The sequence below is a fragment of the Oryza sativa genome, chromosome 3 (genome assembly GCF_034140825.1).
Source record: "Oryza sativa Japonica Group chromosome 3, ASM3414082v1".
In the NCBI taxonomy this organism is placed as follows: Eukaryota; Viridiplantae; Streptophyta; class Magnoliopsida; order Poales; family Poaceae; genus Oryza; species Oryza sativa.
The window spans coordinates 13922360-13942117 of NC_089037.1; the positions used below are offsets into that span (position 1 = coordinate 13922360).

Here is a 19758-nt window from a genome sequence, read left to right on the forward strand (position 1 = left end):
GGCGAGCTGGTGCAGTCCAGTATAGGTGACCCGCAACGAGCCACGGATTTCCGACAAGTTGTTCTCGAGCTCCGACATACGGTGCTCGAGTCCCTGCCGTTGTCGCTCATTGCCGGCCACCAGTTCCCCCATCTTCTGGAGGTCCTCGCGAACCTCCGCCAAATCGTGCGCCAGCCGGTCGGCGCGCTCATTCGCCGACAACGCCGCCGCCGTCCTCGCCTCCGCAATCTCGCGGCCAATGTCGCGAGCACTAGCCTCGAGGAGGCGCCCCATCTCAACCTGGAGCTCCTCCCAGGTGAGAATGGCAGCCGGCAGACCCCGACCAGCCGCAAGATCGCTAGTTGGGCCGCTAGGTGTCGCCTCGCGGCTCCTGGGCGCGACCACGAAATCCGTCGAGGTCCCTCTAGACCCGTCTTGCGCCGCCTTCGCCCATGCCGCCCTGCGAAAATCCGCAACTGAAACAGGCTGCAACAGTTTGACGAAGAGACAAGACCTCAAAGTCATCCACTTACTTCTCGCCAAGCGTCACTAGCCTCTGCCGTCGTGGAGGTGGGGGAGACGCGTCCGAGGCCTGGAGTACAACCGATATGATGTGAGGTGGAAGTTTTCCGACTACGCGATCAAAGGGCAGGAGAACTTACCGAGGGGGTGGGCGTCTTCCGACGGTGTCCGACCACAGAGGAGAATTTCCTCCCCTTTTTCGGAGCGTTGCCGCCACTCGTTGTGGCAGCGGCGGCAGCAGTGTCAGACGCCTCCTTGGCGACTTTCTCCTTCAGCGACACCGCCACCTGATGGTCCACGAGCAGCCCGATGATATCAGTCAAAGGGAGAGCCTACGCTTCATGAAGTCATAATGTGATCTTGGAAGAAAAATGCGAAAAGACCGCTGAGTACACTTACATTGATGGCAGCGTCGCGCTCGGCTGCCTCTTTCTCGCAAAGGGGGACGGGGACGTTGCTCGCCGTTGTCGGGCCACTGATCATCAGTTGGCTGACGCGGCGCTCCACGGTGGCGCTGTCCAAGCCTGTAGATCGAGACCAGAATCCGATAAGTTGGGAAGGACACACGCATAAGGGAGTCAATTTAACTAAAAAGGAAAATACCCCGAGGAGAAACCCGGGTTGCGTTCTCTGGCCCAGAATAATCAAAGGCTGGATGGGCTCGAGCCTAAAGCGGCTGGATCCGCCTACCGATGAAGTCGGCAGCGACTTCAAACCCCGACAACCCCTGTTCTCGGAGGTCGTCAACGATATCGATGAAAGATTGGAGGGATGGGGTCTAGGTGGGTTTGGTGGCCCAAGATGGAATCTTGTCTGGTTGCTCCTCAGGAACAACGAAGACTGGATCCGAATCCTCTATCTGAAGATAGAACCACCTCCCCCGCCATTTGCTGCGTGATGAGGGGCACTGGAAGGGGATGTATCGCGACTTCAGGCCATCCCGAAGTCGGAAACCAACACACCCGGACACCTTTTTAGGTTCCATCCAGCGTAACTCATAGTAAAAGTGGAAGAGGTCAAGAAACGACTCTACCAAAATGTAGGCCTTACAAAGATGCGTAAAAATACTCGGGAAGGCGATGGAGTTGGGGTTCAAATGGAGCAAGGAAAGACCATAGAAATTCAAGACCAAAAGGAGAAATTCAGAAGGCGGAGGAAAAAAACCGCAGAGAATAAAGTCCTCGATCGCAACCATGCGACCCAGGACAGGCTGGGGTTCAGTACCTCCTACTTCCCTCTCCGCGGTCCCGCGACCGGGAAGGGCGCCATCCTCCTGCAGTTTCTTCAGTGATGCGTTGGTGGAGGTAGACTTGTCGAGATCCATTGCCACCGGAGATTGCCGGAAAAAGGACCGAGATGAGCTAGCTAGGGTTTTTGCGGGAGCGAAGAGGACGAGGAACGCTTGGAAACTGGAGAGTTTTTTTTCAACAGGCGGACTTCAAATTGGATACTTCCGACGGTGCGAATTCCAAGGAAAGGAGAGAGATGGCTGCCGGAAATTTATGGGTCCGTTACGCGCAGCAGTTTTTCAGACTTCAATTTAAATTCACTCATGACCGTTGAGCTTCACCCGACGTTGTCGATCACTCCTCGTCTCTCGGTCCTCACATCGAGAACGACGACAACTTCGACATCAGAAGTCGCGATCGGTCTCACGAGTTCATTTAAGCAGAAGTCGGGGGCTACTGTCAGGGTTACGGGTAAGGTATACCCTCTACCCTTCGATATACGTCACATATAGATATGGTATGCTTGCGCGTATACGGACGTTTTCGGCATAAGTTAAGGAATTCCATTATGGAGTCCACAGATGTAAGGAGTCCTACTCGGATAGAACTGGGTCGTCATTGTATCGTGTCGGGTCCAATGTCTCCGAGTCCTACTTGGAGACCAGTTGACCTGCGGTATAAAAGGGACCCCCCGGAAGGACCTAAGGCATCGAATCTTACCGCCAACACATCCACCACAGCCTACGAAGCCGGAGCTTACAGGAGCCAAGTCGCCGGGAGATCTAGTCGAATCAACTCGACTATGATCTCGTCGGTATCATCGAGTTCCACTATTCTCTTTGTAATCTGTGGTTTTCACCATATAATCCCATATCAACTGGATTAGGGTTATTACCTATCAAGGGGCCTGAACCAGTATAATCTTTGTTTTCTGCCTGCTCGATGTCGTATTACGTAGATCCTCGTACCAGCGTACCCCAATACCCTCTATATCCGATCTACGGTTATCCCCCGTCGACAATGATGATTTGTTTTTCTGTTTTTTTTTTCTGGCTACTATCTTTCAGGGTTCATGCAAACATCATATTGTCTTTGTGCTGTTCGTTTCAAAATATAACACGAGAGGCAACACGCATTAGAGCATGTATAACAGGAGGCTCTTAGTTTTGTTTTGTTATACGAGATCACGATGAAAATTTATCCTGGCTCATATGCTTTCAACTCAGGTCCCGTCCCATACATACTCCATGGTGCACTGGAGCTTGGTCTACACTTGCATAGTACAAGCATGTGGATTTAACCGTGACGAATGGATAGGTGGAATCCACTCGTAGCACCCTATCATCAAACGCGTATAGCATGAAGCAATTTAACAAGTTTTAGAATCTAAATCTTATTTAAATAATATGAAGACCTAGATGATATAATCACATAAGTTTAGAGACCGACTGTGCACTTTACTTAATACTTTTTAGTGTCATATATTCCAATAAGTATAAGACATGAGGTATATTGTTAGCAAAAGTATGCATTAACGGATTTAGCAAACCGTGGGTGATTTTGGGAAAATGAATTTAATGTGACGCATGCATGTGTATGTACTGATGTATTAACTATTTATAATGATGTAAATAACAACAAAAATGTTTATATACAATTATAATTCAGATTAAGATGTCAAACTATATGTTGATGGGTTCATTAACCTGCTGTGGATATTAATCGGTCCAAACTAGACACATTCTACATATATATCAAATAACCAGTTAACTAGTTGTAACACATTTAGTGATACAACGAAGTAACTTTCGTTCATCGTTAAGAATATTGATTTCACATCATTCTCTTGCTATGTAGATTTGTGCCAAACAACAAACAACTTGCTTCTAGTCTGTAAAGGTAATGAAAAAAATTAGCTAGCATCATATAAGTAAAGAAATAATAATATTTTAAATGAAGTTTGAACTCACTATACTGACCTTTGGTAGGTATACTCTTTCATCCATCCATGCGCACAAATTATAAATTAATTATTTCTCGGTTTTGATGACCCTTGGCAATTATATTCCTTCATCCATCCATGAGCACAAATTATAAATTATGAGTTTGTTAGTTTTGGTGGAATTCCAAAACCAAGTTTAGTTGTTGTGAGTTAAACAATTGGGAATATTATTTAACAGCATATATTGTGATACACATCCCACCATGGATTTTGGCAATCTATAAAAGCTTTTGTTGTGTTTATTTGATTGTGTGATAAATATCTATGCAAACTTGTTTTGGATGGATTGCAGTACGACATAATCTGCACTTTTCAGTTGGCCTCTAATATCAGCGTGACCATCAAAAACACTCTCATAACTTAATTAGGAGAAGAACATCTCTCCACCCTCAAACTCTGAAAAAACGAGAGCGCGATATGATTGCTATTTATAATATCAAATCCCTGGATACACCAATCAAAACAGCCTCCTCACATTGACTTTATGAACAGCCTGTCAACCTGGATAAATCTGCATTGTTTAACATGAGCTAATGCGATTCACATTTCCTAGTTTGACATGGAGCCAACACGGTTTATGCATTCTCAGGTGAGAAAGAAAAACGAAAAACAACCGGCTACTAGGGTCTGTTTGGTTCACTCCCTCACTTTAGCAAACTTTGCCACATTTTTTAAGATATATGTTTGTTTCACTTCCAAACTTGTGACATGCCACAGTTTTTTAATTCAAAGGCCCACATGTCATACAACCATTTTTTAGCCAAACCATGTCTAAGTTGTGGCCATCAATTTATAAGCCACATATTTGGCTAGGTTTGGCAAGAAAGTTTGGCAATGTTTGGGAGGGAACCAAACAACCCCTAGTCTTGCATGGTAGGCATAATACGCATGGAAGTCTATATACAGTTAGGCACCAGCAATAGAACTTTTTTTTTTCATCTAATCAGTGCATATATTATATTAAACAAAAGAAAAGATGATTATAACCCGACTATTACAAGAAAGAGGCATATAAGAGATACCGAAACAAAACAAATAAATGAACTCTAAATCTTAAAACGTTTGTAAGAGACGTGAGCAGACAGGCAAAACCACATAATGTACATGCATGCAAAAAGTATATGAATGAGCATGAACAAATAAATTAAGCCACTCGGTTGTCTGCCCGTTCTCAAGAATCCGAACATATACAAAATACATATAAGTGTAATATGATTGGATCTCCAAATGTGTCTACTCCAAGATGCCGGATTTCATTTATAGGCACATTTGAAAAGAAATTATGGAAAAATGTGTACAAGCTAGTATATGAATGAGCATGAACAGTAAATTAAGCCACTCGGTTGTCTACCAGTTCTAAAGAACCCGAAGATATACAAAATATATACAAGTGTAATATGATTGGATCTCTAAATATGTCTACTCCAAGATGCCGCATTTCATTTATAAGCACATTTGAAAAGAAATTATGGGAAAATGTGTACAAGCTAGTATAGTGAGAGAAGAATCGATGCAACAAAGAAAAATTACCCCACCTCTAGAATATGAGTCCTTTCTCAAATCAATCTTTTATTAAACTAAATCATTCCTCTTAACATAGACATGTCTATAGGATACTTTATATTCGTTCACTGCCTTACCTAAGCTACCTCAATATATTTAAATGGAGTGGACATCAGTTAAGCAGATCAGATTAATCCATACCATGTTTAAATTGAAATCCTAATTTATGAATCCTCTATCTAACACTCCACCCTGTAAAATAGGTTAGACCAATATTTTAACATTGTTACGTATATCACCTCACCATTGCTTATCTCGAATTGTTTATAATTAATTATACTCGCTTCATCTCGATTTGTTCCTAATTCATTCCTCCTTGTTATAAGGAATAAATGACATCATGATAATATCTTCAAACTAAGCATATAGTAAGTACTATTTATCATATGCAACATTTATATGAGGCAAGATTCTATGTGAGGTAGAGCTCATATTGCTTCACGCGTTCTCATGCGAAACTATAACAAATAATAATAATAAAAATGGTGGCTGTTATGAACTTATGATATCCTAGCATTGCAGGTATGGTACGCATGAGGTCCATCTATCCATGCCGGTGTTCTGGCGCCCCGGTCAGGATGAAACTACTGGCGATAGGTAGTTATAACATGGACCGTAGATTAATCCATTGGGGTTTGCAGAACAATGAGAATCAGTTAACCAGTTCTCAACAATCGCTTACGATTCAGCAAAGATATATATACAAAAAAAAAAAGCAAATGCTTATCAATTGTATCATCATGTATATATGTTGCTGGGAGTTCTTGGTAGCATCGCAATCACGCTAAGCAGACCATGTGTTGATGAAAACAGTTTCATGTTTCATCGCATCTCTACAAGTCACGGAAGATCCAAAGAACATGTTCTTTCTTACTGGTTTGGTTTCTTCTTCACAAAATAAGAGAGGGATTACATCGGAAAAAAAATTGAATGAAGTATGAAACCCAAAGTACAACAAAGACTCGGTTTCTATTTCTTCTTCCCAGCCTTGCCCTCCTTTCTTCTGACGATCTCATCGGCATACCGGATGCCCTTCCCCTTGTATGGTTCAGGCGGCCTCCACTTCTTTATGGAAGCAGCGAATTGACCGATCTCGCTCTTGTCGTAGCCACTCACAATGATCCTGGTGTTCTCTTCCACCTTAACTTTCAGGCCTTCTGGAACAGCCATCCGAACCGGGTGCGAAAATCCCAGGTTCATCACAAGATCTTTACCCTCCACCGCTGCACGGTATCCAACCCCAACTAGCTGAAGCTTCTTATCAAACCCCTTTGACACACCTACGATGATGTTGTCAGTCAGGGTCCTGCATTGAATATTTGCAGCAGAGTCCTTAGAGGAATAGGCATAGAGAAAGGCACATCAAGATCATAAATTCATAATTTCTTATCGGCATATCACACCTTTCATCACTCGATCCCATAAAAAATGTACTGAGTACGCCTTAACCAAGCTGGGTATTCTCCCAATTCAGATTATATGTTGCTAAACATTCTTATCTACTGGAATTTCTTTTCAACCCTCAAGGTTTATTCAATTATGTTTGATGCATACCGGTTAAGTGTATAGCTTACTTTTCTAAGATCCAGAACAAAGCAAGATCATCACCAATATTGATTACACGAACACGAGGTCAGAGAACAGCAAACATTAAAGGAAAAAGCTGCATATTGCAATGTAGAGTTCACATCCTTGAAGGAGCTACTGGGAGTATAGGGCCGCGGTTATCTATCCCGATGTCAAAACATGTTGAGATGCAAACATGCAACTTATTTAAGGCACTGGTAATATGACAATCAAAATACACATGGCCCATGTGAATTCTATGCTCATGGTGCTCTCCACTGCAAGAAGCAATGGCTCATATATGATGCTTTGTGACAAACGCTGACAGATCTTAAGTAGCTGACTTCTGAAATACCAGGAAAAATATATAGAACACAAACAAAAAGATACACCAGGAAAATATATGGAACACAAACAGTAAGATACACCAGGAAAATGTATGGAACACAAACAATAAAATAGTACAGTACATTATGAACAGTGAACCAGAGGAAAATGAAAGCAAAATTGTCTTACCTGAAAAGGCCATGCATCTGGTTTGCCCTTTTGGTCTCCACAGTCTTGGAAACTCTCAGCTTACCAGATTCTTCTTTCACCACTTTTACTTCACCTGGATAGTTTAGTGATAATTCTCCTAATGGACCCTTAGCCTTAATAAACTGCTCCTCTAACGTGAGGGTCACATTTGATGGCACTTCGATCGGCTTCTTTCCTATTCTAGATTCTTTGCACTCCACTGTTGTTCTGACAAAACCAACTCTGCCAGCAGGGATAACACGAAGACGAATCCCTTGTGTCTTTCCAGCAAAGCCAGTCCTTGAATTGCTGATTTAATTCCGACAAATAAACACTCAATCAAAACTTTCATATTAAATTGCAAATAAATAATTGCCCTTTACAACAAAAACCAATGCATTATTTTAGTTTGACAGATTAGTAAAACATTATAATTCAAATCCATGAAGTAGTTACTAGCTAGAAAGATAGGATTCAAAGACCAAATGAGAAACCTACAATTTCTCCTGCCTGAACTTGTATCAACATAGCTCTTTGTTTGGTGTTCAGTTTATGAGTGATAGCATAATGCCATAATGAACTAATTAATTTAAAAAGTTTTTTGGCAAGTTAAATCTTTCAGTTAATAGCACTTCGGAGCTGATTTTCTGAAACAAATCTAGACCCTCGGTATTGGCCCGTTAACATGGCCATGATGTTTTTGAAGAATAATGCTAGCAAGTAAAATTTCATGGTTAATCATTACCACACCACTGATGTTAAGTTATAAGGTTTCAGATATTGAAAGGGTATTTGCATACTTTTCCAGGTTCTCAACTAGTGATCAAAGCAAGAAAAAAAAAGGGGTATTATATCCAAAGTGCTGCCGCATTGCACTAACTGATTGGAAAATTTTCCGAACCCTCAACCAAACACATCCAAAACTGCAATCCTTCAGCTACAAAATGACCAAGCCCCTGACCTGTCTGTGACTCGTGTATCACTGCAAATTGCAGGCGCGGGGAGACTCAACTTACTGCACTCAATCGAAACTCTCCTAGGAATTAAATACGGCCTATTGGCATACTCCTAAAGCCAATTGCATCCAAATCATTGAATTAAGGATGATGGGCACCATCTCCAAATCCCCCATTTCTTGGCGGAGCAACAAGAAAGCAACTAATGCCGGTTCTTGGCAGCGCAAAAAAAAAAAACTGAAGCAGCATCGACGGGGTGGAGGAGGCAGGATGAGGAGGAGGAGGAGGAGGAGGGGGAGTTACCAAGGGAGGTGGAGGGAAGGGGAGAGGGACGCCATGGACGCGCTCGTAGACGCAGCCGCAGGAGGAGGAGGAGGAGACGCTGCCTCCGGTCACTCGCAGTGTATCTCCCTGCTGCGCGGCGTTTGCTCCCCGCATTATCCACAACGATGGAAGGGAGGAAGGTGGCGAAGAAGCCGTCACGGACTCATGGGCTTCAGGCCCGATACAACACGGGCTTGGTGGCCCATGGGCCACACGATAAAACTACAGTTAATTTGAAAAAAAAAAAAGTTCTAAAAACTGGGTGAATAGCTCACTGTCAAGTGTGACTCGAGAGATACTATACCATATATATGTAGTCATTTATTTATTTATTTTTACCAATTCCACTGTAGGAGAGGTCTCCAGTTAAAAATGTTATTAAGAGAAGAAATAATTATAGGGTTTCAAGCCAAGAAGTTATAATAGTTTGTTTTTACTTTTGAATATATGTTTTTAAAAATAATAACAATATAAGCCATGCTTTTAAGTACACGTAATGATAAAATAAATCATAACAAAATAAACAATAATCACGTGATAGCAGTCCAAAATTCAATGGAGTCAATAGGTATTGCATCATACGCATGGTGTGTAGTGACAGTAATGTCAGGCATGTTCGTGATGGTTTAATGCGACACACATCCCGAATTTCTATGAATTTACATACATGAATTTTCTAAAAGAGCATTTTAAACCTAATTTTTTCAGCTTTTATCATAATAGAATACTTCATTACTATAATTTGCGTCGATTGGATTAATCCCCGTAGAAAAATCTTATAAAGTTATTATTTATATGTTCTAAAGCATTGCGTTTTCTTTATAACAGGCTATTATAATTACGAGAAACTTGTATGTACGACCAAACAGTCATAATTTATTCAAATTTACAACAACAGTGTTGTGTCAACAGGGGAGTACACGCTACCATCTCGCACATGTTCCATTCCCATCCATTGCGCTTAATAATGTTTCAACTAATCGAGCCACCCATCACCTGCAAGTTGCTACTACACTACAGCTGTTTTCTTGACCACTCTTGAATAATAATCAGAGGCCATTATTCCTAAACCACGATTAATATCACTGTCAAATACTACTCCTCGCCGTCGTCATCGTTAACTCCGATTCACAAAAATACATAGCTCACCCAACTCTCCCTCCCCTTCCTCTCGCCGGAGTCGCCGCGGCCCTAGCCATCGACCGGCGGCGGCGGCGGCGGCGGTAGCCGTGGGATGGACGAATTCGGCGGCGGATCCGTCGGGCCGTTCTCCAAGAAGCCGAGGCACCTGTCCCGGTCGCTGACGTACCACCACCACCACCACCCCTACCAGGGCCAGGGGCGCTCGCCGTCGTTCAACGCGCGGCGCCAGCATCATCCGCAGCAGCAGGACCACGCGGTGGTGCTGTACACGACGTCGCTCCGCGGGGTGCGCCGCACGTTCGCGGACTGCGCCGCGGTGCGCGCCGTGCTGCGCGGGCTCCGGGTGGCGGTGGACGAGCGGGACGTGTCCATGGACGCCTCGCTGCGGCGGGAGCTCCAGTCGCTGCTCGCGGCGCGGGGCCGCCCCTTCTCCCTCCCGCAGCTCCTCGTCGGGGCCCGCCTCGTGGGGGGAGCCGACGAGGTGCGGCAGCTGCACGAGGCCGGCGAGCTGCGCCGCCTCCTCGAGGGCGCCGCCGGGCAGGACCCGGCCTTCGTCTGCGGCGGCTGCGGGGGCGTCCGGTTCGTGCCATGCCCCGCCTGCGACGGATCCCGCAAGGTGTTTGTCCAGGAGGAAGGATGCGCCCGCCGCTGCGGCGACTGCAACGAGAACGGATTGGTACGCTGCCCCAATTGCTGCTCTTGATCGCTTAGCTTTGTGCAACAATAAATCTTCCATGTTAATATAAGGATTATAGCTTATAGGTAATAGTAGTAGATAGAGGCAAGAAGGGATGAACACTTCTTGATTTCTTGGCCTATGGATTGTATGTGATTATGACCAATTTGGGTGCTTAGTGTTCGGCGTTTGGGGATTATAGTGTATGGATTTGAGCCTATATGGGTTTGTATGTATCAAATGTAACAAATATTCTGCAGTGCGTAGTCCTGCTGGTTTGATCAATGTAAATAGTTGGGTTTGGTATATTCAGAATACAGTTCATGTCTCCTACTAGTTTGTCTTTTAACTTCAAGGATGATAGATAGATAGCTGCTTCAAAGCAATATAATGCGAGCTGATTTAACACATTTTTAGCTCCTAGTTAATATTAAAACATTTTTTTTGGCAAGAAGTGATATGCGATTCAATAGCTTCATTCTAACTAAGCCGTTGTATAATCATATGGTAGTGTTATCCCCTTTTCCCCTTCTTCTAAGATGGTAGCATTGTTGTTTGCAAATGCGCAGTTCACGGAACATTGTATCTTCAGCAATACCAGTTCAGTTCCTCCAGTTGTTTGATGGAAACTTCATGTAGTGGCATTCAGCCAGTTTTGACAATGCTAATCCTTTGACCATGCAACATCTGTCTCCACTCGACAAGCTTTGTGCGAAGGCATAGATGAGGTATCATTCAAGATAACTAGAACAGTAGAGATTGTACATGTGTCTATCCGATTTCTAGTGTGTACAAAACCTAATAGGATTTAAACCTAACGAAATTAGTGTACAATGAACCATACTTATTGTTTCTCTCATCAAATATGATGTACATGATTCACGACTGTAATTAGCAGGCTATTGCAACGCTGACATATGAATCACGATGATGCATGTGAGCCCAAATTGGCGTCACTTGTGTGATTTTAGCGTTTGTTTTGGTTTGTTGCTAAAACAAACTCTACCAAAGCCAATCCAAATATTGCCCAAAACAGCCTCTATTAACAAAATTTGGTTATTCTAGAAACTTCCTCTTGCAAAAATGGGGCAAAGAAAAAAAAATCAAAAACACTTATTGAGTTAACAATACCAAATTTTGGTAGAGTTGATCTGGGCATCAAAGCAAACTACTCCCTTAACCCTTACTTCCATGAGCAAATTTTGTGAAATCCTTCAGATAAGGTGCCACGTCCACGACACAGTAGTACGACGGGTGCAGAGGTGCAGACAATTGAAGGGAAGGCAGTAACGTACGGGCACAACATTATTGCTCCTATAGCGTACAAACAGTACTACTCCGGACATGATGCAGATCAAATTATTGATTCTAGCGCTTCAACTCTTGTTTTTTCTTTAAGAAAAAAAATCAGCACTTCATTTTATCTTCTACTAATATTTACTCTGGGTGCTCAACCCCGATTTAATCTTGCACACCAAGTTGAAACTTTATTCGGAAAAAGCTTACAAAATCATTCTGGTATTCACCCTCCAATTCAAAAGCAGCATTTAAGATAAAAGGAAATGGTACATGCTACATGACATTTCACCATGATTTGTTACAGCATATCCGATTCTTAAGAACTTTCAGATCATGCCTTAACATAGCTAGAAATATGCTGAAAGAATGAACAAACAAGCTAGAGATATGCTGAAAGAATGAACAAAGAAGCTAGAAATATGCTGGAAACATGAAAAAGAGTTCAACACATTCATCTCATGAATTGCCATTAGATTTCCCTATACCACAGAATGGCAACTCAACAAGCAGTTCAAGGCAAAGAGAAGTTTGCCAGGAATTCTACAATAGTGCCACTCTGGTCTACATGACTGTCATCTAGTCATCCACAGGCACCAATCTAACAGAAGATGGTAGCTAAAACAAGCTAATAACATTACAAGTCTTCATTTTAGAGTCACTGCCTATGAATGGCTATAATTCTCGCACTGTGATGATACATAGGTTCATGCAAGGGTTAAGAACGATGAACAGATCATTTCACATTTTATTTTCACTGTTCCTTCCAAATTCTCCCAGTGACCCGCAATTTGAGCTCCTTCCTTTCTCCACCAGAGAAGAACAAGGCCATGTTCCGTTGGATGATAAGCCCATCATAGCTATCCCGGACCTTCCGATGGCTGTCTCTGATGCTCCGGGGAACCCCTTGCCAGATCATTTTGCGGCCAGTGCCTCCTACCTCCAGGCTGTAGCTGTAGTTCTTTGCTTCCAAGTCATCACCCATGAACCTCAGGAAGGCGATGTACACAGGTGCCATCCCCAGCTGAAATGCTTCGAAATGTAGGCAGAAGTACTGGCCAAAGCAGCTGAAAACCTAGATGGAAGCATTATAGTTACTTAGTCCATTTTGTTCAATGGAAAAGAACAGATTAGAAGGAAATTCTTAATTTTATATTGCACTTAGAAAGCAGCAAGAAAAGGTTGCAGATCAAGAGCCCTGTCCAAATGCTATTATTGTGCTGTAAAGCAGACAAAGTTTTTTTTTTTTTTTTTGGAAATGGAAGCAGATGGATATTCTGATGCATAGTTTCTTCATAGGTGAGAGATTATTTTAGACCAATAACTATGCTGCATGATCAGCATCCTCAGTTGACATGAAAAGTACAGAGTGCAATCATACTGTACAAGTGAACCAATGTTTATTTTTACAGAAAGGCTCATAAAACTCAGTACAGAAATATGGACTATCTTAGCAGACAAGTGAACCAATCTTTGCATAAGTAAACATCAGTGATATACTTCACAATAACTAACATGGTGGAGTTAACGAGGGGATACCGTAAGCATCCAGGTGGCATTCTCAACTTCATGAGGATTCGACTTGACATAGCGATGGTTGAAGGTGCAGCCATTATGCATGTCAACCTTGTGGTCATCTTTCAAGTGATTCACCAAGTATGGAATGTCACCAGCAACTGTGCATTCAGATCCAGCATATGGACAGCTATAAGGCCTATATTGGCACTGTGACTCATGCTTCAGCTTGCAGTAGTAAGGATAAATGCCTACACACCCGAAGTTCTGGTACTTGCATGGAAGTTCAAGCGACGCAGCCACCTTCTCGAGAGCAAGACATCTAATATTACCCAGTTCATGCCTACAAGTTGGACAGCGATTGTGAACCCTTGGTTTGCATCCAGAGCACAATGTATGACCATTAGAGCACTGCATTAGCAGAAAAAGAGTTGGGGTTACAACTTACAACATAGTACAACAATGTGCATATTGTACATACTATCTTAGCTAACTTCTTTTTTGGTGCTTAAATACATGGGTAACAATTTGGTAGTGGAACAGAACATATGTGAAAAAGCAGCTCAGAACGACCGTTTTAAACCAGGAAATCATCTAGATAAGTTCAAATAGATCAGGCCAGACTACAAATATGATAGCAGGATTCAAGATAGTAAAAGCAATGCAATTAAATGAAACACGCATTTTGTTTCCCAAGTGACTTCCATACAAGAAAATATCCTTTTTAAGTGCAAAAAAGATTCAATAAGTGGTATATGTGCACCTGATGAATGGGAGGATACATTGCGCTCAGGCAGACTGGACATTCAAGCAGTTCACGCACACTGCTAGAAACTACCACATTTGGTTTTGGTGAATGCGGAACAGGATCACCAGCAAGTTCGGTAACATCCAGCACCTCAGTCTTTGGAGGATCAATTACCTCAGAACCGGAGTCATCAATATAAGTAACTGAGGCCATAAATACACTAGATATTGTAAGGGGTCCTGCTAGGAAAGAGAACTATCTGTGTTATTAGTGAGTCAAAATAAATGACAAATTCAATGCTTAAATACTTCCTTTTAAAAAACCAATTCAACACTTCCTATTAACACTATTATTAACAAAAAAAATCATTGCCTCATCAAAAGTATAGCCATATGCCCATATCCATACAGTCTCATAGTATGATTGGACACTGTTGAAGTGTTTAAGGGCTTTGAAGGAGATAGGGCCATAAAGGAGCAGAAATCAAGAAAGCACATGGATAGGGCCTCACATGTGCATCGGAAGTTTTGACCAGCCAGGTCTTCATACTGCATATTGTCCTATGCAACAGATATGTCATGAATGTCTATAGTGCTTGTGATGTTTTGTATATGCTTTGTATTAAGAAAATTTAGCATACCTGTTATAAGAAAAGTGTAAATTTTGAGAAAGAGATTGGTGTGTGAACTGCATTTTTCTTTCATTTGTGGATTTTATTAAAAGGTTTATATTTGTGGAAATTTGTAGTTCGTGCATTTACATCAATTAATGCTTCACTTTTTCTTTATAACCGTGGCTTCTTTTGACGAAGAAAAAGGTGGCATTTATTAAAATGTAACATAGAAAACCTTGCCAATAAACCCTAGTGCCTGCAAGTACTGTTTACAGTACCTTACTGCGGATAAAACAGAATTTCTATTTGGCACAAATCAGCTTTACTAATAACAAATCCACCTACAGTTTTTAAAGGGAAAAAATTAAGAAAAATGCAGGAGAAGTACTCCCTAACGATTAACAAAACACTAGTACTACTTTACAACCAAGATTTCATACTGAACTTTGAAATGAGACCCGTGAGCACAATCTAGCAAGTACTCTACCAACCAATTATATATACTCCCTGGATCAACACATCATCAGCTGAGCATGTGAGCTCGCAAATTCGCAGTACAAATCCGAGCTAACACAATGACGGCACATCACCATTAGGCACACCATCTCTAGCTTTCCATTCATTAGTAGCCCCATTGTGCAAAAAGGAACATTCGTGGAGTAAGAAAAAGTCAAGAACCCCCAGCTCAACCAATCGAAGTTCAAAAACTTACTCGGTCAAAGCACACGGCTGACGGGAGAGAGGGAGGGAGAGAGAGACCGGCCTGTTTGAATTCAGCCATGAGGCAAGCGCATCCCGGCAACGAGAAGCCGCATCAGATCAAGAACCCTAACAAATTAACAAAGACTCGGCGCAAACCAACCCACCAAGAACGCCCCCCAAAACCCCTCCTCCGCCCTCCGGCCGCCGCATTCGAACCATTTCCGGCAGAGTCAAACCCCGTGGACTCGAACCGGACACCCGCAAAGAAGGAAAAAAAAAACAATCTCTGTGCCAAATAAAGAACAGCCTTGGCAAAAAAAAAAAAAATCACAGAGCAGACCAACGAGAGAGAGAAAGAGAGAGATCGGCGGGATGTACCTCGGGGGTGGCGCGAACAAGGGAGGAGGGGGGAGCGAGACCGGCTCCGGCGGGCTCCGGTCTCGCTCGCTGCTCGCTCCCGGCCGGCGGCTACCGGCGGAGGAGGGATGAGGGGGGAGGAGAAGGAGAAGCAGAAGAAGCCGTGATGAGAGAGAGAATTCGAATTAAAAGCTTCTCTCTCTCTCTTCTCGCGTTTTTTGTTTTGTTTTGTTGAGGAGGAGTATATGTATATCTGACTAGTCTGCTGGTTTTTGTCCCGTGAAAGTTGCTAACCTTTTCTCTCTCTTTCTTCCTCGTGGCGTTTGCGCGGGCCCACCCGTTCCCCACCTCTAGGGATTCGGCCTTTCTTTAATTAATTTAATGAACTGAGTACTGAAATTAATTAACCGAAGTGGTTAACACACCATTTCGGGCTTGTTCACTTTGCTACCATTTTTAACCTTATCAAGTTTTGGCATTACCAAATTTTAGCTAAGTTGTCAAAATTTTGGCAAGGTTGCCAAAATTTGGCAAGATTTCATAATTACTTGCTAAAATTTGGCAATAAACTTAAGGTAGTTAAAATTTTTGGTAACTTTATCTAAAAATAGTATGGATGAAAATAACATCAAAGTGAACATTATTACGTATTGAGAAAAGTATCACATACCATAATTAATTAATTACTTAACTGCAGACTTAGTATACCGTAACCAGATACAGGTGCTGGGCCTTGGGCCGGCCCATGTCAAGGAGGGGTGTGCTGTGTTCGGAAAGGAACTGATTTGAGCTCCTCATGTCTTGCTCCCGAAAATAATGTATCCCCTCAAAGTCTCAAACCGCAAAATTAGGTGTAACACCTCCTTCCCTCATCTCTGAAAACTGATGGAAACCAACTCCTTCAAGCCTTATTCGGTTACACCCGGATTTAATCCGGACTGGAATGACAAGTATAATAAAAAATTTATAATAGATACAATGAGAGACCGGAATTTATTCCGGGCCGGAAACCAATTTACATGATAGGGACAACAAAACATTCGAATTAGTTCAACACCTCTTAACCAGTGGATTGATTCCCGGTCTCTTATTATCCCTATCATAAGTAAATTTGTTCCTGACCCAGAATAAATCCCGGTCTCTTATTGTATATACATAAATTTTTTACTATACTTGTTATTCCCGGCTCGGATTGAATCCGGACATAACTGAACAAGGCCTCAACGGTTTGGGAGGCGGTTTCCGCTAATGTGACAGGTTGACCAAGTTAACTAGCTAAGTCGGTAGGTAGGACCACGGGCGCCGCGCACGCGAGACGCCGTAGTCATCGACGCCGATGCCGACGAGCCGCGTCCCTGACGACTGGCGATCGAGGGGCGCGGTTGGCATAGAAAAGTTGCAGGAGCAGAGCTGGGAGGACGGCCCCACCTAATTCAGGAGATCGACGTAGTTGGGCTTCCACTCACAATTCGAGGCCGATCGACGACGAGGCCGCCGGCCCGCGACGTCGCTGGTGACCGTCGTGTCGATCGTTGCGGAGAGCCAAATTAAAGCGGACCGTGCGGCGCGTTGTCGTCAGCTCTAGGCTCTAGCTAGCTAGTGACTGACAGCACTGGGGGTGTTGTACTTAATTTACTGGTGTGCATGCACTTGATCGTTGTTATGCCTCGTATTTGTAGTGTAAAAATGAGCTGATCCATTGGATGGCTACAGTAATGGGGGCTCTTAGCTAGCGCGTACGCGCCGCTAGCGCGGGGCTGTTTGGCACAGCTACAACTCCAGCTCCACCCCTCCGGGAGCTGGAGCTCAGCCAAACAGTCTCAGCTCCACCAAAACTGGGAGTGGAGTTGGGTGGAGCTCTCTCACAAAATAAACTAGAGTTGTGGAGCTGGGTTTAGGCAGCTCCACAACTCCACTTCAGACCCAACTCCTGGAGCTAAATTTAGGAGTTGGAGCTGTACCAAACATGCCAACACTAATGATAGTAATTAGGTAAGATTCTGAAGATATTTTTGGATATTTTTTTACTAACAGATTGAAAATTTTTTAAGTTAGATTTGAAAACTTTCGATTTAAGTTTCAAATTTTAAAGTCAAATTTTGAAAACTTTCAACTCAGATTTGAAAACTTTCAACTCGAGATTCGAAAACTTTTAACTTGAGAATCGATATTCGAAATCTTTCTAAGTCCAGATTTGAAAAATTTGAAAACTTTCGACTCGAGATTCGAAAAATTTCAAAACTTTCAACTTACGATTTGAAAATTTTTAACTCAAGATTTGAAAGCTTTCAACTCCAAATTTAAAATGTTTAAGTTAAGATTTAAAAGCTTTCAACACAAAACATTTGAAAAATACGTGTTGTTGGAAGATTAAGAAAAAATCATGGAAAAATATTTAAAAAGTAATCGAAAAAAGAAAAGGAGAAAAATCACAGAAAAAAGAAAGCGAAAAAAGAAAGAGAAGAAACGGCGATAGCAAACTGCGAAAAAAAAAGAAGAAACGCGCGCGTGCTGGGCCATGTGGGCCGGAAGTGTGCACCGGCAATGCGAGCGCTCAAGTTAGCATTCTCGACAGTAATGACACTCTACTTTTCGAGGTTGGAACGACGAGTCAACGAAATCCTAATCGCAAAGAGCCGTCCTTTCCTTCGAATCCTAACCCCAAAGAAGGTGATATTAGCTAGGATGACATGTGGATCCTACATGTAACTCATATAGTCAACCACGATCAACTTGTCACGTCAACAGAAGCCAACTCCCAAACCGCCAAAAAAGTTTTTGGAGATGGCGGTGAGAGAGGCGATTCAATAAGAAGCAAACAATGAGAAAAGCAAGATATGTTTATTTCGTCCGAAAACTGAGCACGGTCCTGATATCTTATTAATACATGACTAAATAAGTATTAACTATTATAAACTCATCGATGAATTAGTTTTTGTTACGAGAGTAGAGAAGGATAAGATTGTCTCTGTCTATATCACAGACGGGAACGCACCACTCTCAGTGGATTAGTTCCTCGAGGGAAAGCCTGGTAGTAGTTACCATTCGTCAATTCAATCAAAGCAAGGGAAACTGTCATTGCGGATTAGAATCAAAAGGGATCTCTCTCTTAAACCAAGGCATACTCTACTGGCTTTCCCTTTGCCAGGATTTCTTTTACGAGCGCTAGAGGGACGAGCTAGATACCTTTTCTATATGACGAGAGCTAGAGAATAGAAATATCATACTTTTTGTGTTGGATCATCCGAATTTGGAAGTGGATGCATACATGTACCTCCAGTGGCATTTTCCTTGACAATTTCCCTCTTCCTCCTCAAAGCAGTTATATAATTACCACTACCATATTCTATAGAATACGATTTGTTTTTCTCGCCGATCTTCAGAGGGCGTATGCGTGTGAACGCTTGGTTCAAGCTCTTCACATAGACATGATCTTGGAAGACTCGTTTTAGACCGAAGCGATTCTTTGAACCGAGTTCTTTCTCTTTCTTGCGAATGCTGATGCGTTTCATGAGTGGGGGGGCTAAGCGCAGTTCTTTGAATCAAAGGTTTTATGAAATCAAAATCGATTCTTTTTTAGATATCTGGATAGATGGATGGATCTATCTTGATATTCAGATATCTTTTGCAATCAGCCCCAAATCCTTGATTTGGCCAGGAAACAAAGCACTGCTTTGAGCCCAGGAAGCGAAGGGAATGAGCTCGGCTGCTTCTCCTCCACACTTCTTTATTTCTCCGTGCCCCTTCCGCATGCGCTTCGCGCGCCATTGGCGCTTTGCTCTCCTCTTATTTCTTCATTGGAGGGTTCGGATGGACTTCGCCGTTCTTTCCCAACGAAAATGGAAAGGGCTGTATCACATCGAGATGTCGATTCGTTTTCCGCCCCAAATGAGATGGGGAATTAGTCACCTCTGTCCCTTCATCTTTATGAAAGGAATCAAGGGGTTATTTTTCCTTTACGGCAATAAGAGCTGACTCCCTTGCTTGTAGTTTTTGATCGATGGAGTGTATTTAACATATTTAAGAGTGGTTAGGAGAGAGAATCAATGTT

General features: G+C 42.7%; 3 protein-coding genes across 5 annotated transcripts; 1 reads left to right on the forward strand and 2 right to left on the reverse strand.

Annotated features, from left to right (window-relative positions):
- Window positions 1–6095: 6095 nt before the first annotated feature.
- LOC4332868 (large ribosomal subunit protein uL6c) lies at window positions 6096–8778 on the reverse strand. Its single transcript, XM_015773223.3, has 3 exons — window positions 8637–8778; window positions 7378–7686; window positions 6096–6601 (listed from the first exon to the last, which is right to left on the reverse strand). The coding sequence occupies exons 1-3, from the start codon at window positions 8669–8671 to the stop codon at window positions 6265–6267; spliced, it is 681 nt and encodes a 226-aa protein (XP_015628709.1). The 5' UTR covers window positions 8672–8778; the 3' UTR covers window positions 6096–6264.
- A 998-nt stretch (window positions 8779–9776) lies between these two features.
- LOC9270430 (uncharacterized protein At3g28850) lies at window positions 9777–10809 on the forward strand. Its single transcript, XM_015773499.3, has one exon. The coding sequence runs from the start codon at window positions 9892–9894 to the stop codon at window positions 10501–10503; it is 612 nt and encodes a 203-aa protein (XP_015628985.1). The 5' UTR covers window positions 9777–9891; the 3' UTR covers window positions 10504–10809.
- A 1422-nt stretch (window positions 10810–12231) lies between these two features.
- On the reverse strand, window positions 12232–15952 carry LOC9266295 (E3 ubiquitin-protein ligase DIS1-like). 3 transcript variants are annotated; one of them, XM_015772587.3, is made up of 4 exons: window positions 15729–15952; window positions 14051–14274; window positions 13312–13698; window positions 12232–12847 (listed from the first exon to the last, which is right to left on the reverse strand). In XM_015772587.3, exons 2-4 carry the CDS (start codon window positions 14246–14248, stop codon window positions 12527–12529), a joined length of 906 nt encoding a protein of 301 aa, XP_015628073.1. In that variant the 5' UTR covers window positions 14249–14274; window positions 15729–15952; the 3' UTR covers window positions 12232–12526. The 3 variants fall into 3 exon arrangements, with proteins under 3 accessions (XP_015628073.1, XP_015628074.1, XP_066164334.1); XM_015772588.3 differs by having other exon boundaries at window positions 14051–14277; XM_066308237.1 differs by having other exon boundaries at window positions 14051–14290.
- Window positions 15953–19758: the final 3806 nt, after the last annotated feature.

Coding starts and splice junctions, on each gene's coding strand:
- LOC9270430 (XM_015773499.3), top strand. CDS start 9,892: ATGGACGAATTCGGCGGCGGATCCGTCGGGCCGTTCTCCAAGAAGCCG.
- LOC4332868 (XM_015773223.3), bottom strand. CDS start 8,671: ATGGCGTCCCTCTCCCCTTCCCTCCACCTCCCTTG. Junction 7,687..8,636: donor CCTTCCCTCCACCTCCCTTG/GTAACTCCCCCT, acceptor GAATTAAATCAG/CAATTCAAGGACTGGCTTTG. Junction 6,602..7,377: donor CAGATGCATGGCCTTTTCAG/GTAAGACAATTT, acceptor TATTCAATGCAG/GACCCTGACTGACAACATCA.
- LOC9266295 (XM_015772587.3), bottom strand. CDS start 14,248: ATGGCCTCAGTTACTTATATTGATGACTCCGGTTCTGAGGTAATTGAT. Junction 13,699..14,050: donor TGTATCCTCCCATTCATCAG/GTGCACATATAC, acceptor CTGCTAATGCAG/TGCTCTAATGGTCATACATT. Junction 12,848..13,311: donor ATGCCACCTGGATGCTTACG/GTATCCCCTCGT, acceptor GCTTCCATCTAG/GTTTTCAGCTGCTTTGGCCA.